Genomic DNA, 18,449 nt, shown 5'->3' on the forward strand with positions numbered 1-18,449 from the left:
GGGGGGATCTGGCATTGCTCATTGGAGAACCAACGGCAACAGAATAGCTTTATTGACACCATTCAGTTGCTGTATGGTCACTTTGGACCTTCTCTGAACCATCCCATTATTTTCTTAGAGAGACAACATTGTGTTGTAGGGCACATTAGTGTGGGGTACGGGTCTCTGATTGTCTGAAAAATGAGAGAACTGTGCAGTTAACACATCTGTTTTATGCACTAGGAGGGACTATCTTTTTAGTTAAATTAAGGAAGTAAAACACTATTCCTGTTGAAGTGCTGTGGTTTGAGTATTGCAGGAATCCAGCGCCTTGGGGTTGTGAAATCCCTTAGCTTGAAATGGTCGATAAGCAGCCTTTTGAGCTGATTCTATTCACTTGCATGTTTCAGATTATTTTTTGATCAGAACAAGCGCTGCAGTTAATTAGTGGGATTTAAGTACTGAGGAGGATAGTAAAAGCTGTGTATCTTGACTGGGGATATTAAGGAATCTGTGATTAACTTCTGGCTTCTTTGTCACGCCCCCACAGATTCCACATCAACCTGAACTTGGGGGAGTTGAAAGGATGTGACAAAGCCTTACACTTCAACCCTCGGTTCAAACCCTCTGAGGTGGTGGTGTTCAACACCTTCCGAAATGGCAGATGGGATCGGGAGGAGAGGGTCAATAAGATGCCCTTCCGTAGGGGAGAGGACTTTGAGCTGCTCTTCATTGTCACTGCACATGGCTTTCAGGTCAGAAGGACATTTGTGTGTTTGTGCGCATGTCTGTGTTTGCAATTTTGTTTGGACCTACAGTATGTGCATTGTACTTGTGTATAATGTTTGTGTTTGCATTACGTCACAATATTTAACTGACAAGCTCCCTCGATTCTCTTCGGCTCCTGCAGGTGAACATAAACGGCCGTCAGTTCTACTTGTTCAAGCACCGCATGCCAGTGGAGTACGTGAGCGGCCTAAAGATCGCTGGGGACGTCTCCATGAAAACCGTCAACATGATCAGGGTGAGGAGGAACACTGTGCTTTCTACATTTATTTATGCGTTTGCTTGCACAAATTTAAAACATCCCATAGCATGACAAGCTGTTGCATTGTACATTTAAAGCATTTGTATTTTCACTTTGGCATTTCAATTTGCAGTCATTTTTGTATCTAGGAATTTGTATTTGCTTTTTTAAGCATTTGTAGACATTGGATTAGGAAGTGATTTTTTTATTTTGGTGTGGTGATCCCACATCCACCTCTGACTGAGTTTATGTTTCAGGGAGTCCAAGGAGCCTTGGCGAGTCATCCAAGCCTAGGAAAGATGGTCATTACTGTGAGTACTCTGGTCTTTTACCAAGCGCACACACATACATCACAGTCCCTCTGTGTTTTTACACACTGATTATGCTACTACTTTACTCACTTTCTTCATCTATCCATCTGCATTCTGTTGCAAAAGAACGTATTGTAACTAATGTATTTGCAACCCTGGTCCTCGTGAGCTGCCAGATTTGCTGTTTTTGTTTTCGTGTTAAAATTGACAAACCTTACAGTGCCAACTGTGGCCGGCAGCTCCAAACGGTGAGGCACAGTTGTCGATTGCTTGACCCAAAGAAGGGAATAGTTCAGTTAGTTAAGGGGTGTGCATTTTATTGCCATCTAGTGATCCTTGCTGGTTGATCGGATGCCTGACAATTACATAGTTGCTTATGAAAGGTCATCCTCAGACTCCACAGTATGCACACTTAGCAGTGGCCTGCAACGTGAAAAGCAGGCTAGTGACACGTGTATCGCAGGAGAACCATGGATGTCTTCTCTCTTCCACATCTGCAGTAGAGATCGCATCACACATAAACATGACTGCAAGTGGGAAATTAGATATTCCAAAGTAGAGTGGGAACGGGTAATACTCAACATCACACTGGGCAACAGATTTTTAAAAATCTAGTCTGAATTAAAAAAATGAAATCAGCTGCTTTTATTGATTGACTAATAGACAGTGATACCCAGTAGACCCTACAGCTCTCCAGTACCAGGGTTATGAACCACTGCAACGAACAAGCTGCTCTGTATCAATCCCAGTGTTTTTGTTGCACAGAAAATCCCACATGTGGGCCCAGTCTACGGTGGATTGAGGACGGGGATGGCTCTGTTCTTCCGGGGAACTGTTCCACAGGAGATCAACAGGTGAGGAGCCCCCTGTTTGCAATGGAGCATCCTGCAGGGATTGGGAGTGAGACACCATGTTGTGGTGGAAAAAATGACTAAGGCTTCATGGAACCAATATAGGTGGAACTATTATATGCTCTCTCTCTCTCTGTTGCCCCCTGCAGGTTTCACATCAACCTTCAGTCTGGAGAATTGAAGGGCAGTGACAAAGCCTTGCACTTCAACCCCCGGTTTGCAGGTGGTGAGGTGGTGGTGTTCAACACCATGCGGAATGGCAGATGGGAAAATGAGGAGAGGCCCAGTGAGATGCCCTTCCGTAAGGGAGAGGACTTTGAACTGGTCTTCATTATCACCGCAGAGGGCTACCAGGTCAGAAGAACATGAAGTGTGTGTCTGTGAGCATGTGTGTGCACTGCACATGTGTGTGTTGTAATTTGTGTATTTGCATGAGTTTGTATTGCGTACACACACGTAATCCTCACTGCAGACAAATACTATCTCATTAAGTGGAGTATGGTATGATATGCTATTGGCATATTAAAGTCTTCTGAGGAAAAAATAACTAAAATAGACATTTTGAACAATAGCCTTTCTTGACTCCCTGCTGTCCTCTTCTGCAGGTGAACGTAAACGGCCGTCAGTTCTACCTGTTCAAGCACCGCATGCCAGTGGAGCAAGTGAGTGCCATAAAGATCGCTGGGGACGTCTCCATGCAGACCCTCAACATGACTGAGGTGAGGAAGAGCAGCATACATTCTTAATTTGACCATTTACTTTTACACCTGTTATGAAGAGCCTTACAAAGTGCACATTTTTATATTTAAGCATCTGTGTTTACCTTTAGTCATTTATCGACATGTGTAATTTGATTTTGTCTTTTAGGCAGGAAAAGTAGGCATGCTGAAACATCCAGGTCTGGGAAAGATGGTGGTTAGTGTAAGTGTGCTAGCCTCTCATCATACACAAACAAACACAATTTGACACCTATATATGTGAACATTATCTTGCAATGCAATAGAATGCATTCCCACTGTTTTTAGACACAGACTATGGTACTATATTACACTGAAACAGGCCAATGCATTTGTAACCTTCGTTCTTCCGATCCTGAAGATGTGCTGGTTTTTTTGTTTTTGCATTTAAATCATAAACAATAATGCATGTGCAGCGTGCAGTTAACCGTGTGATCAACTGCATTAATTGATTGATCTATTGAGTGCTCATAGAAGATGAAATCCTGCAGAAAATACAGCTCTAATGCACCAAGGTTATGAACCACTGCAACAGGCAAATGGCTTTGAATTAATCTCAGTGTTTGTGTTAAACAGAGCATCCCATTTGTGGGGCCCATCCACGGCTGTTTGAGAACAGGGATGTATATGTACTTCCGAGGAACAGTTCACCAAAACATCAACAGGTGAGGAGCCGCCAGCTGGCCATGGGGGGTACTGCAGGAATTGGGGTTGAGACACTGTTCATTAGTTTAGTGATGAATGAGGCTTCGTGGAGCTTTCCTTTCATTGGTTGAAACAAGACTATGATTGGCAGCTGACTATATCTCAACCTATTTTGTATTTCATGAAGCCTCATGCCCTAATCGCTAGTGCAGTTTTGCCAGCTTTGTGACTCTGTGGTTAGGATTTAACAACATGTGAGGATATTAATCACGGTATTGATTTCCTTTCATAACACATGGATATGATTTCACTGCTGGTCATAAGGAAGCTGAGCTGTGTGAAATATCTGCATTCCAGCATGTAATATGTACAATGGCCCATATCTTCAAGCAACATATGATTGCTAATTTTTGTTGACCAGTCAACATTATTTTCTGTAGAGAGGGATTTCTGTGGGTGGGAATTAACTCTGCACTAAGAGGTATTGTCAGAGGTTGAAAGCATATCTAAAAGAATGCTGGATCCTAGGCTAATCGGGAGCCCCTGGGCGTGAGTTGTGTGTGGCTGATTTTTGTGTGTGCTTACTGTAGTCAACTAAACTAAAATGAAGCACATTCCCCCTTATAGCAGTTCACTGGAATGGCCAGTCCTATTGTAGCTTTGCCTGCAGGATTTGCCTGACAGTTGTTCTCATTACAGGCCTCCTTTATGATATAGTTTTATTTAATTACACACTCTGAAGTCAGTTATGTGAATCAGTTGAGTTATACCAGATTCTGTGGTAAAACTTCCTTGCTCTCTGCTGCCCCCCGTAGGTTCCATATCAACCTGCAGTACGGGGAGAAGAAAGGCTGTGACAAGGCCTTACACTTCAACCCCCGGTTCGCCGGCAATGGGGTGATAGTGTTCAACAGCTTCCAGAACGGCTGGAAAAGAGAGGAGAGGGTTCATCAGATGCCCTTCTGTAAGGGAGAGGACTTTGAGCTGGTCTTCATTGTCACCCCAGTGGGCTACCAGGTCAGGAAGACAGGAATGGTGTATGTGTGTGAGTGTGTGTGTGTGTATTTGTACTTGTATTTGTATATATACACATATGGTCATGGCATGGCATGTGTGTGTATGTTTGGCTGTTTGTATTTACATTTCAGTATATTGTGTGCATACATGTAATGCCTCCTTACTGCAGAGGATTCTAATCTAAGTAACTAGAGTAGGGAATTATGTTCATTTGACAGATTAAATTCTTTGGAGAAAAGATGAAAACACATGAACAGAAATTTTGAAATGGCTCTCTTGATTCCCTGCCTTCTTCTCTGGTTCCTGCAGGTGATCGTAAACGGTCGTCCATTGTACTTGTTCAAGCACCGCATGCCGGTGGAACACGTGAGTGCCCTAAAAATTGCTGGGGATGTCTCCATGGAGTACGTCAACCTGATTGGGGTGAGCAGGAACAGCGTGCATCTTACATTTATATTTAGCCCTTTCCTTTTTGATCCTTTTGTGTGTGTCTGACAGCAAAGATTTTTATATTTTAGCATTTGCATTTGCATTCTGGCATTTGAATGTGCTTTTTCAGTATTTTAATTTCTATTTTTATTTGAATGAGCTTTTCAGTATTTTAATTTTTATTTTAATTTTGGCATTTTTAGACATGACTGGATTTGTAGGTGCGTTGTTTTGTATTCCCCCACCCTCATTAAACTGGGTTTGTGTTTCAGGGAGGAAATAGACTTGCAGGTCTGGGAAAGATGGCTGTTACTGTGAGTATGCTGGCCTCTCTCGACACACAAATATACACACAAAATCCCATGCCAGTTGACGTGCATACACATGTTCTCACTCTCTTACTCTAATTCTCTGTCATAAACATTTTTACCCCTCTTTGTTTCAACACACTGACTGCTAATATATTACTCACACCCTTCATTGGACCAAGAGATTTAAACCCTGGCCCTTGTTGGCCACAAGGTGTGCTGGTTTTTGCGTTTTCCTTAAAATTGTCAAACCTTTAGTCCAAACTAAGTAGGAGAGGTCAGCTATCTGTGAGATCAGCTGCTAATTTTATTGACCATTAAGTGCTGATTGACAGTGAAATCCAGCAGACCCTACAGCTCTCCAGAGCCAGGGTTTTGAACCACTGCATCAGACAAACTGCTCTGTATTAATCCCAGTGTTTGTGTTTCACAGAGCATCCCACACTTGGGACCCATCTTGGGCGGTTTAAGGACAGGGATGTTTATGTTCTTCCGGGGAACAGTTTCACAAGCGATCAACAGGTGAGGAGCCCCCTCCCCTCCTGGTCATGGAGGGCACTTCAGTAAACAGGGATGAGACAAGTTCTGTTTACCAGCTGACGAAGTGAAAATGTTCCAGTTTTATGTTCCAGCTTCTGAACCTTCATTAAGCTGTGTGATGGACTGTACTGTTATACCATACCGTACATTCCGTTTTGCAATACGAAAAGTAGAATTGAATGAGGAGCTGAGCTTATTATCTGATTTAGGGGAATCTGTGATAAATCTTTCTTGCTCTGTGTTGCCACCCTCCACACAGATTCCACATCAACCTGCAGTTAGGGGAGATGAAAGGCTGTGACAAGGCCTTACACTTCAACCCTCGGTTCAAGCCCAGTCAGGTGGTGGTGTTCAACACCTTCCGGAACGGCAGATGGGAAAAGGAGGAGAGGGTCCATGAGATGCCCTTCACTGAGGGTGAAGAATTTGAGCTGCTCTTTATCATTACCCCAGTGGGCTACCAGGTCAGGAATGTGTACAGTGTGTATGTGTGTGTCTTTGTATTTTAATTTGTGTACTGTGTGCATATATGTAATCCTCCTGGATGCAGAGAATATTCCATCGACAAGACTGAATGTTTTGGCTGAAAAAATAACTTGGGGGGGGATTTTTGAATATCAGGCTTTCTTGACTCCCTGCCTTCCACCCTGACTCTTGCAGGTGATTGTAAACGGCCGTCAGTACTACTTGTTCAAACACCGCATGCCGCTGGAGCATGTGAGCGCCCTAAAAATCGCTGGGGATGTCTCCATGGAGATCGTCAAACTTACTGGGGTGAGGAGGAGCACCACCGTGCATTCTACATTTTAATTTAGACATTTACTTTTAGGCATTCAACCTATTATTATAATATAAGTATTTGGACATTTAGCAGATCCGTTTATGAAGTGTCTAACACAGTACACGTTTACATTTTAGCTGTTGCATTTGCATTTAGGTATAGACATTTAGGTTGTGTTCCCCCAGCCACCCCTAACTGAGTTTGTGTTTCAGGGAGAAGATGACGACCAGGAGGGCCGTCCAGGTTTCGGAAGAATGGTCATTCCTGTGAGTATGCTGACCTATGACCATACACACACACACACCTAAGGCCCTGTTTTTTCAATACACTGACTGTGCTACTACATTATTCACACCCCTTTACCTCTCCTCTGAATTTTTACTATAGACAAGGTACAAGGTGTGCTTGTTTTTGCTTTTGCCTTAAAGTTGCAAACCACTTTAGACCCAATAAACCAGATGAAGGCACTTAACAGTGTTATTACCTGCTTTGAGACAAAATACTTTGTATTAATCCCAGTGTTTGTGTTGCAGAAAATCGCACATGTAGGGCCCATCCGTCGTGGTTTGAAATATGGGATGGCTTTGCAGTTCCAGGGAACAGTTCTCAAAGACATCAGCAGGTGAGGAACTGGCTATGGTGGGTACTGCAGGGAATGGGGCCAGGTCCATTTAGCGGTGGTTCTGTGAAACTATTTTTTGCTCTCCCTGTTGTCACCCAATCCTTTTGTTCTGCTATGGGGAGAAAAATCCTCTCATTGATTGAAACAAGTCAGTGACTGACAGTTCACCATAGCTCCACTGATTATACCCTCTGGTCCCAATTCACCTCATAATCACCCCCCTTCTGTTTTGAGTTACACTTAATTAGAAGTGTTACTGATGTAAGGGCCACTCTCAAGTGAGGGCGGGCATTGAGGGGATAAGGAACATAAAAAGCAGCAGGTGTGTGGGATGCACTGTTGATCTGCTCAGACAAATCAAAATGTACAGATTGGAATTTACAAAGAATGAATTATTATTGATAATAAATCATCACCTCTTAAAAGAATATCACTTAACAGTTGGGCAGAGTGAGCTACCTTGAACTGCCACATTTGCGTTACAAATAAGGATTACCACGATTTAGATGGGTGTTATCAGTACACATTAATCACTGAAATTTGCATAATTTGAGACAAGTTATTTGCAAACAAGACAATACCGTGATGACCATAATTGTCTTTATAAAAAAGGCATGACATGGCAGCCAAATTGCATCTTTGCACTCTAGTTTGTAAAATCAGTATTTTTTTTTTTTAATTGTTAATTTTTATTGATCAGTACATTTGCTTAAATAGAGTGGGCATTCTGATGTTGGAACTCTGATTAGAGAGGCCTTGGCAGAGGTTGGAAACACCTTGAATGCAGAGAGAACTTAAGGCTCATGACTGTAAGAGCTGAGAATCTCATCTGGTGAATCACAACAACCTGTAATAAAACTGCCTTGCTTGCTGTTGTCCCCTGTAGGTTCCACATCAACCTTCAGTATGGGAGAAAGGATGGCTGTGACCTGGCCTTACACTTCAACCCTCGATTCAAGCCCTATGAGGTGGTGGTGTTCAACACCTTCCGCAAGGGTAGATGGGAAAGGGAGGAGAGGCCCAAAGGGATGCCCTTCAGTAAGGGAGAGGACTTTGAACTGGTCTTCTACATCACCTCAGTGGGCTTCCAGGTCAGAAGGACTGGCACTGTGTGTGTGTGTGTGTGTGTGTGAGTGTGAGCAAGTGTACATTTGTACTTTGTGTATGTGTACCACGCCTGTGTGTTTTTTATTTGTTCAAATGTGTTTCCATACATGTAATGCCTGTTAAGCTCATTTGCTAGGGCAAGATAATCCAGTGTCAAACTGAATGCTTTGGAAGAAAAAATAACATTAACAGAAATATTGAATTGCTGCCTTGCCTGATTCCCTACTGTCCTCTCTGGCTATTGCAGGTGTATGTAAACGGTGCTAAGTTCTATTTGTTCAAGCACCGCATGCCAGTGGAAAATGTGAATGCCCTAAAGATCGCTGGGGATATCTCCATGGAGGCTGTCGACATGACCGAGGTGAGGAGGAGTTTAAATTTCAGCATTTAACAGATCCCCCTCATCAAGTGTCCTACACAGGGCACTTACAATGGCTTAATTTTTTTTAATTTTTTTTTATTTGTCTTGTGGTATTTGTATTTGCATTCAGCCATTCATACTAACATTCCGGCATTCGTTTTTGAATTTGAAAATTTGTATTTGCATCTAGCAATTTGTCAATTTGATTGGATTAAGAGGTCCATTGTTTTATGTTCGAATACCCACCCTTACATTGGGTTTGTGTTTTAGGAAGAACCGGAGGAAAAGCCAGACGGTTTTTGTGTGAGTATGCTACTCTGTCTTCTCTCACATGCTCACACAGAAACACACACATGCACTCCCATAAACATGTATTCATACATTCTATCTTTCTCCCTTGCTCTCAGACTAAACCAGTGGTTTCAAACTCAGTGCCATGGAGGGCCATGTGTATGCTGGTTTTTATTCCAACCTCAGATTGATTATATAATTAGTTCAATTATTTGGTGAATTATTTTATTTATTTATTTATTTGACAGGGACAATACTCATTGATCAACATCACTATTCTGTGATGTGAATGTGCCAGGTCTGCACATAATGCACTATAAAGTGAAATGTGTTATTTGCATTGTCTAAATAAAAACTTGCTTATATTCTGTGCTTCAATGCAGTTAAATGCAGCATTAAGGCAGCATTAATTGGTTGGAATGAAAACCTGCATACACACGGCCCTCCATGGCAACGTGTGAGATCACTGGACTAAACTGATATCTCTGTTCCTCTGTGACTAACATTCATAACACTGGTCCTTGTGAGCTGCAACTTGTGCCAGTTCTTGTTTTTTCCTTACATTTGTCAAACCCTTTAGACTCCAAAAACCAGGGGAGGAAAGTTACCTGCTCGATGAGCTGCCTTAATTAATTGATCTGTTGAGTGCTGATAGCCAGTGAAACCCAGCAGGCCCTACAGCAGGGGGTCCTCAGTCTTATCCAGAAAGGGCTGGTGTGGGTGCAGGCTTTTGTCTCACCTAAATGGTAACACACCTGATACTCTACTAATTGAGGTTCTCAGCAAAGACTCTAGTGGTTGATTAGTAGGAGCAGGTGTATTACTGCTTGGTTGGAACAAAAGCCTGCACCCACACTGGCCCTTTCTGGATAAGATTGTGGACCCCTGCCCTACAGCTCTCCAGCACCAGGGTCATGTCAAAATGGGTGCACTTGCCTACTATTGATTATAGAAGTTGCACACAACAACTCTTCTCCAATTTGTATACTCCATAGTAGGCAAGTGTGCTGACTCAGGTCTGGTCTGAGATATCAACCACTGCAACAGATTAAGGCATTTTGATTTTCACTGAAGCATTTGCAGGCATGATTAGAAAAGGAGTTGCTTAGCTTTTTGTTCCCACCTTCTCTTAAATGAGTTTGTGTTTCAGGGAGGCATACTGGAACATCCAGAGATTTTGGTAAGTGCAGATACACTGGCCTCTAACTGCACACATTAGCATCTCTCTCTCTTATTTAATCAATCAATCAATCAATCAATTCAGTGATAATTGACAGTGAAAACCAGCAGACCCTACAGCTATCCAGCACCAGAATTATGAACCACTGCAACAGACAAACTGCTTTGTATCAATCCCAGTGTTTGTGTTCCACAGAGCGTCCCATACCTGGAGCCCATCTCTGGCGGTTTGAGGACAGGGACATCTCTGTTGGTTAAAGGAACGGTTCCCAGCAATAGCTACAGGTGAGAAGCCCCCTTCTGAGGTAGAAACCACTAATTTTACAGATCAATCAATTACTCACCTATGTATTCTCAACTTTAATGTGTCTTCTGAAAATTCAGTGAGGGGTATGAACAATACTGTAGCAACAGACATTCCCAATTGTAATAGAGCAACGGAAATTCTTTCTACCAGCTGGCACCACCTGCAGTCAGAAGCATAGTGAAGGATGGAGGAGGATTGTTAGAGCTGTGTTGTATCTGGTCCTTTCTCCGTCGCCCCCCTGCAGGTTCAGCATCAATCTGTACTGTGGGGAAGAGGATGGCTCTGACGATGCTTTCCACTACAATCCCCGATTCGATTCCAATTTGGTGGTGTTCAACACCTTCCGGAACGGCCACTGGGAACAAGAGGAGAGACCCTCTGGGATGCCCTTCAGTAAGGGAGAGGAGTTTGAGACGGTCATCACTGCCACTTCAGATGGCTACCAGGTCAGACAGACAGAAAATGTGTGTGTGTGTGTGTGTGTGTGTGTGTGTGTGTCTGTGTTTCCACATTTTTAAATGTGTGAACTGAATGTAAAATTTATACTGAATGTGCGTATTATGTCCCTACAAGCAATGCATCCCTCCTGCTGAGAAATATTGTCTCATTTCACTTACTGGAGTAGATGGAGTATGATAACAAATTTGCAGATTCAATGGAGGATAAAGTATTAGAATATCTAGAGAATTTTGAGTTACAGCCTTTTTTTAAACTCCTTGCCTTCCTCTCTGGTACCTGCAGGTTAATGTAAATGGAAGCGAATTCCACTTGTTCAAGCACCGCATGCCGTTGGCGAACGTGAGTGCCATAAAGATCGTTGGAGACGTCACCCTGCACAAAGTCACCTTCATTGAGGTGAGGAGCAGCAGCATGCATTCAACTTTTTTAATTTTTTCTTAAGTTTAGGCAATTAAAATGTCCTGTTATAACATTGTACAGTGTACACTTTCATTTAAGCATTTGTATTTGGCTTTAGACATTCGTATGTGCATTTATAGACATGTTTGAATTAAGATTTGCATGGTTTTGTGGCCATCTCTCCCCCCCCCCCCCCTGACTCAGGTCTGGTCTGAGATATCAACCACTGTAACAGATTAAGGCATTTTGATTTTCACTGAAGCATTTGCAGGCATGATTAGAAAAGGAGTTGCTTAGCTTTTTGTTCCCACCTTCTCTTAACTGAGTTTGTGTTTCAGGGAGGCATACTGGAACATCCAGAGATTTTGGTAAGTGCAGATACACTGGCCTCTAACTGCACACATTAGCATCTCTCTCTCTTATTTAATCAATCAATCAATTCAGTGATAATTGACAGTGAAAACCAGCAGACCCTACAGCTATCCAGCACCAGAATTATGAACCACCGCAACAGACAAACTGCTTTGTATCAATCCCAGTGTTTGTGTTCCACAGAGCGTCCCATACCTGGAGCCCATCTCTGGCGGTTTGAGGACAGGGACATCTCTGTTGGTTAAAGGAACGGTTCCCAGCAATAGCTACAGGTGAGAAGCCCCCTTCTGAGGCAGAAACCACTAATTTTACAGATCAATCAATTACTCACCTATGTATTCTCAACTCTACAAATTTTGTCTCCCAATCGATGAAGCCGAAACATTCCAATTTAATGTATCTTCTGAAAATTCAGTGAGGGGTATGAACAGTACTGTAGCAACAGACATTCCCAATTGTAATAGAGCAACGGAAATTCTTTCTACCAGCTGGCACCACCTGCAGTCAGAAGCATAGTGAAGGATGGAGGAGGATTGTTAGAGCTGTGTTGTATCTGGTCCTTTCTCCGTCGCCCCCCTGTAGGTTCAGCATCAATCTGTACTGTGGGGAAGAGGATGGCTCTGACGATGCTTTCCACTACAATCCCCGATTCGATTCCAATTTGGTGGTGTTCAACACCTTCCGGAACGGCCACTGGGAACAAGAGGAGAGACCCTCTGGGATGCCCTTCAGTAAGGGAGAGGAGTTTGAGACGGTCATCACTGCCACTTCAGATGGCTACCAGGTCAGACAGACAGAAAATGTGTGTGTGTGTGTCTGTGTTTCCACATTTTTAAATGTGTGAACTGAATGTACAATTTATACTGAATGTGCGTATTATGTCCCTACAAGCAATGCATCCCTCCTGCTGAGAAATATTGTCTCATTTCACTTACTGGAGTAGATAGAGTATGATATCAAATTTGCAGATTCAATGGAGGATAAAGTATTAGAATATCTAGAGAATTTTGAGTTACAGCCTTTTTTTAAACGCCTTGCCTTCCTCTCTGGTACCTGCAGGTTAATGTAAATGGAAGCGAATTCCACTTGTTCAAGCACCGCATACCGTTGGCGAACGTGAGTGTCTTAAAGATCGTTGGAGACGTCACCCTGCACAAAGTCACCTTCATTGGGGTGAGGAGCAGCAGCATGCATTCAACTTTTTAATTTTGTCTTGCGTTTAGGCAATTAAAATGTCCTGTTATAACATTGTACAGTGTACATTTTCATTTAAGCATTTGTATTTGGCTTTAGACATTTGTATGTGCATTTATAGACATGTTTGAATTAAGATGTGCATGGTTTTGTGGCCATCTCTCGCCCCCCCCCCCCCTCCAGATTAAGGCATTTTGATTTTCACTGAAGCATTTGCAGGCATACAAGCCCCCCCCCCCCCCCCCCCCCCCCCCCCCCCCCCCCCCCCCCCCCCCCCCCCCCCCCCCCCCCCCCCCCCCCCCCCCCCCCCCCCCCCCCCCACCATAATATAGTTTGTCTTTGAGTTTGCACTAAAACTTGGGCATTTACTTTTTGGTAGTTTGCAGATCCATTAGTCCTTTTTCCACAGCACATTTTACACTGAAACATTTATTTTTGCATTTAGGCAGTTTTTGATGTGGATGAACAAGGAGATTCATTGTTATGTGTTCTGCCAACCCTCCTAACTAAGCCTGTATTTCAGGGAGGACTAGGAGACATAGTGATATGTCCAGGGATACTTATTGTGAGTCTGCTGGCTTCTCACCACACACACACACACATGCACATACACACACACAATCATATTCAAATGAAATTACTGTTTCTCTCACACACACACACACACACGTACACTCACACATGCATATTGAAATGAGTTTACTGTCTCTCTCTCTCTCACACACAAACACACACACACACACACAGTGCCTCTGTGTTTTTATGCTGTCTGTGGTACATTTCTATTGGCTTTTTAGCAATTATATTTGTATTTTCGCTTGTGTTAGTGTGAATCGATTAGGAGGTGCAATGTTTGTTTCCTTATCCACCCCTAAGTGACTTTTTCACCCGTTTCAGGTACCACCGATATGTGACTTAGGTCCACCAATTATAGCAGTTCCAGAAGTTCTACCAGTAAAGAAGGTTAGTGTGGAAATGATGGCTTCTCACCACATACACTCAATCTCAATAGCTCTACCTGTGCTGCCATATTACTCATACCCCTCCATCTGTATTCTGTCGAAATGGATCAACGGATTTATAACTCTGGTTCTTCTGAGCTGCAATGTTTTCTGGATTTTGTTGTAACCTTACTACCTAAGCACAGTAGTCCAGATGAACAGCATTAACTGTGTGATCAACTGCTTTATCTTATCAATTCATTGTTGACTGACAGCAATTGTCAGTAAAGCCTCCAGCACCAGCATTATGAACCACTGCAACAGACAAACTGTTCTGTATTAATCCCAGTTTCTGTGTTATTCAGGTGATCTCATATGTGGGGCCCATCTATGGCGGTTTGAGGCCAGGGATGTCTGTGCTCTTCCGAGGAACGGTTCCTCAAAAGATCAACAGGTAAGAAGCCTGAGACACTATTTAGCGGTCAAAGAATGAATGAGGCTTCATTAATCCAAGAATGAGCCTAACTATTATGCTCAGGGAAACTCCCTGATTACACCCGAACATTTTGTTCTTGTATGGGGACCACAATCTTTACATTCATTGAAACGAGTTAGTGATTGACAGCTGACTATATGTCCACTGATCATTCAATTCATGAAACCTCACTCCTTCGTGGCTAGTGCAGTTTTGTCTGCTTAGCGATTCTGCGGTAAGGATTCAACAGCGTGTGAAGATACTGCCAACAATACCCCCCCCCCCGCAGGTTCAGCATCAATCTGTACTGTGAGGAGAAGGAAGGTTGTGACAATGCCTTCCACTTCAACCCCCGATTCCATTCCAATGTGGTGGTGTTCAACACCCACCGGAATGGTGGCTGGGAAAATGAGGAGCGGCCCACTGGGTTTCCCTTCTGTTGGGGAGAGGACTTTGAGATCCTCTACATCATCACCTCAGAGGGCTACCAGGTCAGAAATACAGGAACTATGTACTTGCAAGCATATGTATATTTGTACTTCTTTGTATGTACGTGCACCGAATGTGCGAGTATGTTTGTGTGGGCATGTTAATATTTGCATTTGTGTGTATTACCCGCAATACTTGCTTACCGCAGAGAAATGTAATCTCATTTACTGGAATCAAGCGTGATATTCAACTGACTGATTGATTGCTTTGGAAGAAAAATTATCATAAGCAGAAATCCTTAATCACCCTCTTTCTTGACTCCCTGCCATTCTGCCTGGTTCCTTCAGGTGAAAGTAAACGGTAAAGAGTTCCACTTGTACAAGCATCGCATGCCGGTGGAGCAAGTCCGTGACATAAAGATCTTTGGGGAGGTCTCAATGCATACTGTTAACATCATTCAGGTGAGTTGGAGCAGAGTGCATTCTGCATTTAATATAGGCACTCAGCAGTTCCACTTAAGTATTTGTATTTACATTAAGGCATTTGTATTTTAATTTGGCCATTTGTGGATATGAATGGATTTGGAGGTGCATCATTTTGTGTTCCCCAAACCACCACTAACTGAGTTTGTATTTCAGGGAGGACGAAAAGGCATACCGGAACAACTAAGTCTAGGAAAGATGACATTTAATGTGAGTACGCTGGCCTCTTTCTCCAAAATGTTGTTTGATCAGCTGCTTTAATTGATTATCAATTAAGAGCTTATTGCCAGTGGAAACCCATCAGACCCTACAGCTCTCCAGCACCAAGGCAATTTAACCACTGCAACAAACTGCTTTGTGTGAATCCCAGTGTTTGTTTTCCATAGACTATTCCCTATCATGGGCCCATCCACGGCGGTGTGAGGAAGGGGATGTATCTGTACTTCCGGGGAACAATTCACGATGACATCAACAGGTTAGGAGCTACCAACTGTCAATTGATGGTACTACAGAAAATAGGGCTGAGACACTGTCCAGTGGCAGAATAAATGAGGCTTTGTGGAGTCAAGAATGGTAATAAGCTAACTAGCATTATGTGCTTTCAGCGATTACTTGATTTCACCCAATCATTTTGTTGTATTAAGAGCAACCTTCAGTCCTTTCATTGGTTGCAGCTGTGATCGACAGCTTATTACCATTCCAGCGATTATTCAATGAATTAATCTTCGCTCCCCCATTGCTGGTGTAATTCTGTCTGTTTATTGATTCTGTGGTTAAACTGTAACAGTAGTTTAGGTTATTGACCACAATTTTGGTTTCTTGTCAATGGCAACGGATGTTCTTTATTGTAATAAAGCTTGGCTAACTAATAAAAGTTGAGGTCTTAGTTCACTGGCAGATTCAGAGTTTTCAGGAAGGGGGCCCAGGTGTCATGAAATTTTGATGTTTGATTTGTTAGATGCAGTGATTTGTTCCATTGAGAGATGTTCTGTTAACAAATTGAGCCATTGTGATTTTATTTTGTGTCTGTATTTCCAGTTGAGCAATATTGTCTTTTTTTGCAATGGTCAAGGTGATAAGTTTGGCATCGTGGTATTTGTGTAAGTGACTGATGGGTGTGAGGTCTCCTAAGAGGGAAGGGGAAAGTGGAACGATTCTATTAGTTAGCTTGGCTAACTCCTCATACAAACTGGATCGTCCTGCGTTCAAGACGCAGAAAGAACTGAAAGGGCGTGAATGTAAGAGCTGAGGATCTTATTTGGTCACTCACAGGGAACCTGTAATAAAATTTCCTTGTTCTCTGTCACCCCCTGCAGGTTCCACATCAACCTGGAGTGTGGAGGCAAGAAAGGCAACAGAGCCTTACACTTCAACCCCCGGTTTAAGCCTTCTGAGGTGGTGGTGTTCAACACCTTCTTGAACGGAAGATGGGGAAAGGAGGAGCGAGTCCAAGAGATGCCCTTCCATAAGAGAGAGAGCTTTGAGCTGGTGTTCTTTGTCACCCCAAAAGGCTACCAGGTCAGAAGGGTGTTGCACATGTGTGCGAATTTGTAATTTGTATATGTTTGCATTGCATGTTTCTGCTTGTATTTGCATTTATCACATTATATTATGGTGCATGTAATGCCTTTTCACTTCAGAGTAATATAATATTATGTGCTGGAGTAGGGCATGATGTTCTACTAATAGACTGAATGCATTAGAGAAGAAAAAAAAATGAAACAATTTTGAATAGCAGCCCTGCTTCACTCCTACAGGTGATCGTAAACGGTCGTCGGTTCTACATGTACAAGCACCGCTTGCCAGTGGAGCACGTGAACACCTTGGCAATTGCTGGAGACGTCTCCATGGAGACCCTCAAAATGATCGGGGTGAGGAAGGGCATTGTTTATTCTATATATAAATTTGGCCATCTACTTGTAGGTCTTTAGCAGATCCTGTTAAAAATGTCTTGAACAGTGAAAATTATTACAATAAATCTGTGAAAATCTGTAAAAATTTGTGTTTGCATGCAGGCATTTGTATTTGTATTTAACATTCGTATTTATGTTTAAGCATTTGTATTTGAATTTATCAAAATACTATTGATTACTTTTTCTGATCTCCAACCCACCCCTAACTGAGTTTGTGTTTCAGGGAGGCGTTCAGAAATACCAAGGTCCACGAAAAATATTGGTTACTGTAAGTACAGTCGACTTACACACACCCACAAACCCAGGATAGTCCCTCAATGTTTTACACACTGTGTGCTATTGCATTATTCATACTCTTCATCTGCATACTGTTGTGATAGAGCAATGAATACACAATCCTGGTCTTTGTAAGCCTGGAGATTTGCTGGTTTTTATTTTAGCCTTAACATTTTCAAAACTTTAGACCAAATTAGTTGATACCTATCTCTGTGATCATCTGGATTAATTGATTGATCATATTGATTGATTATGTGCACATTGATAGTGAACACCAGCAGATTGTACAGCTATCTAGCACCAGGGTTATGAACCACTGCAATGGACTCTGCTCTGTGTGAATCTCAGTGTTTGTGTTGCACAGAAAATCCCACATGTGGGGCCCGTCTATGGCAGCTTAAGGACAGGGATGTATGTCTTCTTCCGGGGAACGGTTCCACAAAATATCAACAGGTGAGGAGCCCCCTGCTGGATGAGGAGGCTATTGTAATGGGACTGTGACTCTTTAGTGGTGGAAGAATGAATGAGGCTTCATGGAACCAAGATTGCGTGGAGCTATTATGATTTTAGCGACTCCAAATTTCACTAAATCAATTTGTTCTGCTATTGGGAGCAAAATCATCGCATTGGTTGAAGCAATTCACCGATTGACAGTTCACTATGACTCCTGTGTAATTCATGAAACCTCATTCACTTCCCATCGCTAGTGGAGTTTTACCTGCTATTTACAGTTAGGGTTTAACAGCATCAGAGGTTATTTATGATATTTATTTATTTTTAATAGAATATTAGCATAATTAAACTGCTGTTCATAACATTGCTCAGCTGATGAAATGTTTGCACTCCAGCATGTAATATGTCCCACAGCCCATGTCTCTCATCAGTTTCTTATTGCAATTTTTAATTGTTCACTTTTTTTCTCTGTAGAGTAACATTTCTGCAGTTGGGAATAAACTCTGCATAGAATGCTGGATCATAGAGTTGTGTGGAGCCCATTGGCTTGGATTGTTTGTGGCT

The 18,449-nt window shown here is 42.6% G+C and overlaps 1 protein-coding gene across 1 annotated transcript in view; it reads left to right on the forward strand.

The window, feature by feature from the left end:
• LOC118209140 overlaps positions 1–18,449 on the forward strand; it is a 36,408-nt gene that overhangs the window by 3,152 nt on the left and 14,807 nt on the right. Inside the window, exons 6-41 of the mRNA XM_035384300.1 lie at positions 530–734; positions 890–1,003; positions 2,083–2,171; positions 2,318–2,522; positions 2,774–2,887; positions 3,482–3,570; positions 4,366–4,567; positions 4,877–4,990; positions 5,269–5,310; positions 5,738–5,826; positions 6,104–6,308; positions 6,505–6,618; positions 6,838–6,891; positions 7,159–7,247; positions 8,134–8,338; positions 8,602–8,715; positions 8,986–9,018; positions 10,157–10,186; positions 10,382–10,470; positions 10,737–10,938; positions 11,234–11,347; positions 11,689–11,718; positions 11,906–11,994; positions 12,305–12,506; positions 12,782–12,895; positions 13,440–13,481; positions 13,814–13,879; positions 14,223–14,311; positions 14,622–14,823; positions 15,109–15,222; positions 15,400–15,453; positions 15,630–15,718; positions 16,560–16,761; positions 17,001–17,114; positions 17,380–17,424; positions 17,797–17,885. Of these exons, the coding sequence (XP_035240191.1) occupies positions 530–734; positions 890–1,003; positions 2,083–2,171; positions 2,318–2,522; positions 2,774–2,887; positions 3,482–3,570; positions 4,366–4,567; positions 4,877–4,990; positions 5,269–5,310; positions 5,738–5,826; positions 6,104–6,308; positions 6,505–6,618; positions 6,838–6,891; positions 7,159–7,247; positions 8,134–8,338; positions 8,602–8,715; positions 8,986–9,018; positions 10,157–10,186; positions 10,382–10,470; positions 10,737–10,938; positions 11,234–11,347; positions 11,689–11,718; positions 11,906–11,994; positions 12,305–12,506; positions 12,782–12,895; positions 13,440–13,481; positions 13,814–13,879; positions 14,223–14,311; positions 14,622–14,823; positions 15,109–15,222; positions 15,400–15,453; positions 15,630–15,718; positions 16,560–16,761; positions 17,001–17,114; positions 17,380–17,424; positions 17,797–17,885 (4,053 nt within the window). The remainder of the gene's footprint in view (positions 1–529; positions 735–889; positions 1,004–2,082; positions 2,172–2,317; positions 2,523–2,773; positions 2,888–3,481; positions 3,571–4,365; positions 4,568–4,876; positions 4,991–5,268; positions 5,311–5,737; positions 5,827–6,103; positions 6,309–6,504; positions 6,619–6,837; positions 6,892–7,158; positions 7,248–8,133; positions 8,339–8,601; positions 8,716–8,985; positions 9,019–10,156; positions 10,187–10,381; positions 10,471–10,736; positions 10,939–11,233; positions 11,348–11,688; positions 11,719–11,905; positions 11,995–12,304; positions 12,507–12,781; positions 12,896–13,439; positions 13,482–13,813; positions 13,880–14,222; positions 14,312–14,621; positions 14,824–15,108; positions 15,223–15,399; positions 15,454–15,629; positions 15,719–16,559; positions 16,762–17,000; positions 17,115–17,379; positions 17,425–17,796; positions 17,886–18,449) is intronic.

This window comes from Anguilla anguilla, chromosome 12 (assembly GCF_013347855.1).
Source record: "Anguilla anguilla isolate fAngAng1 chromosome 12, fAngAng1.pri, whole genome shotgun sequence".
Lineage (NCBI taxonomy): Eukaryota > Metazoa > Chordata > Actinopteri > Anguilliformes > Anguillidae > Anguilla > Anguilla anguilla.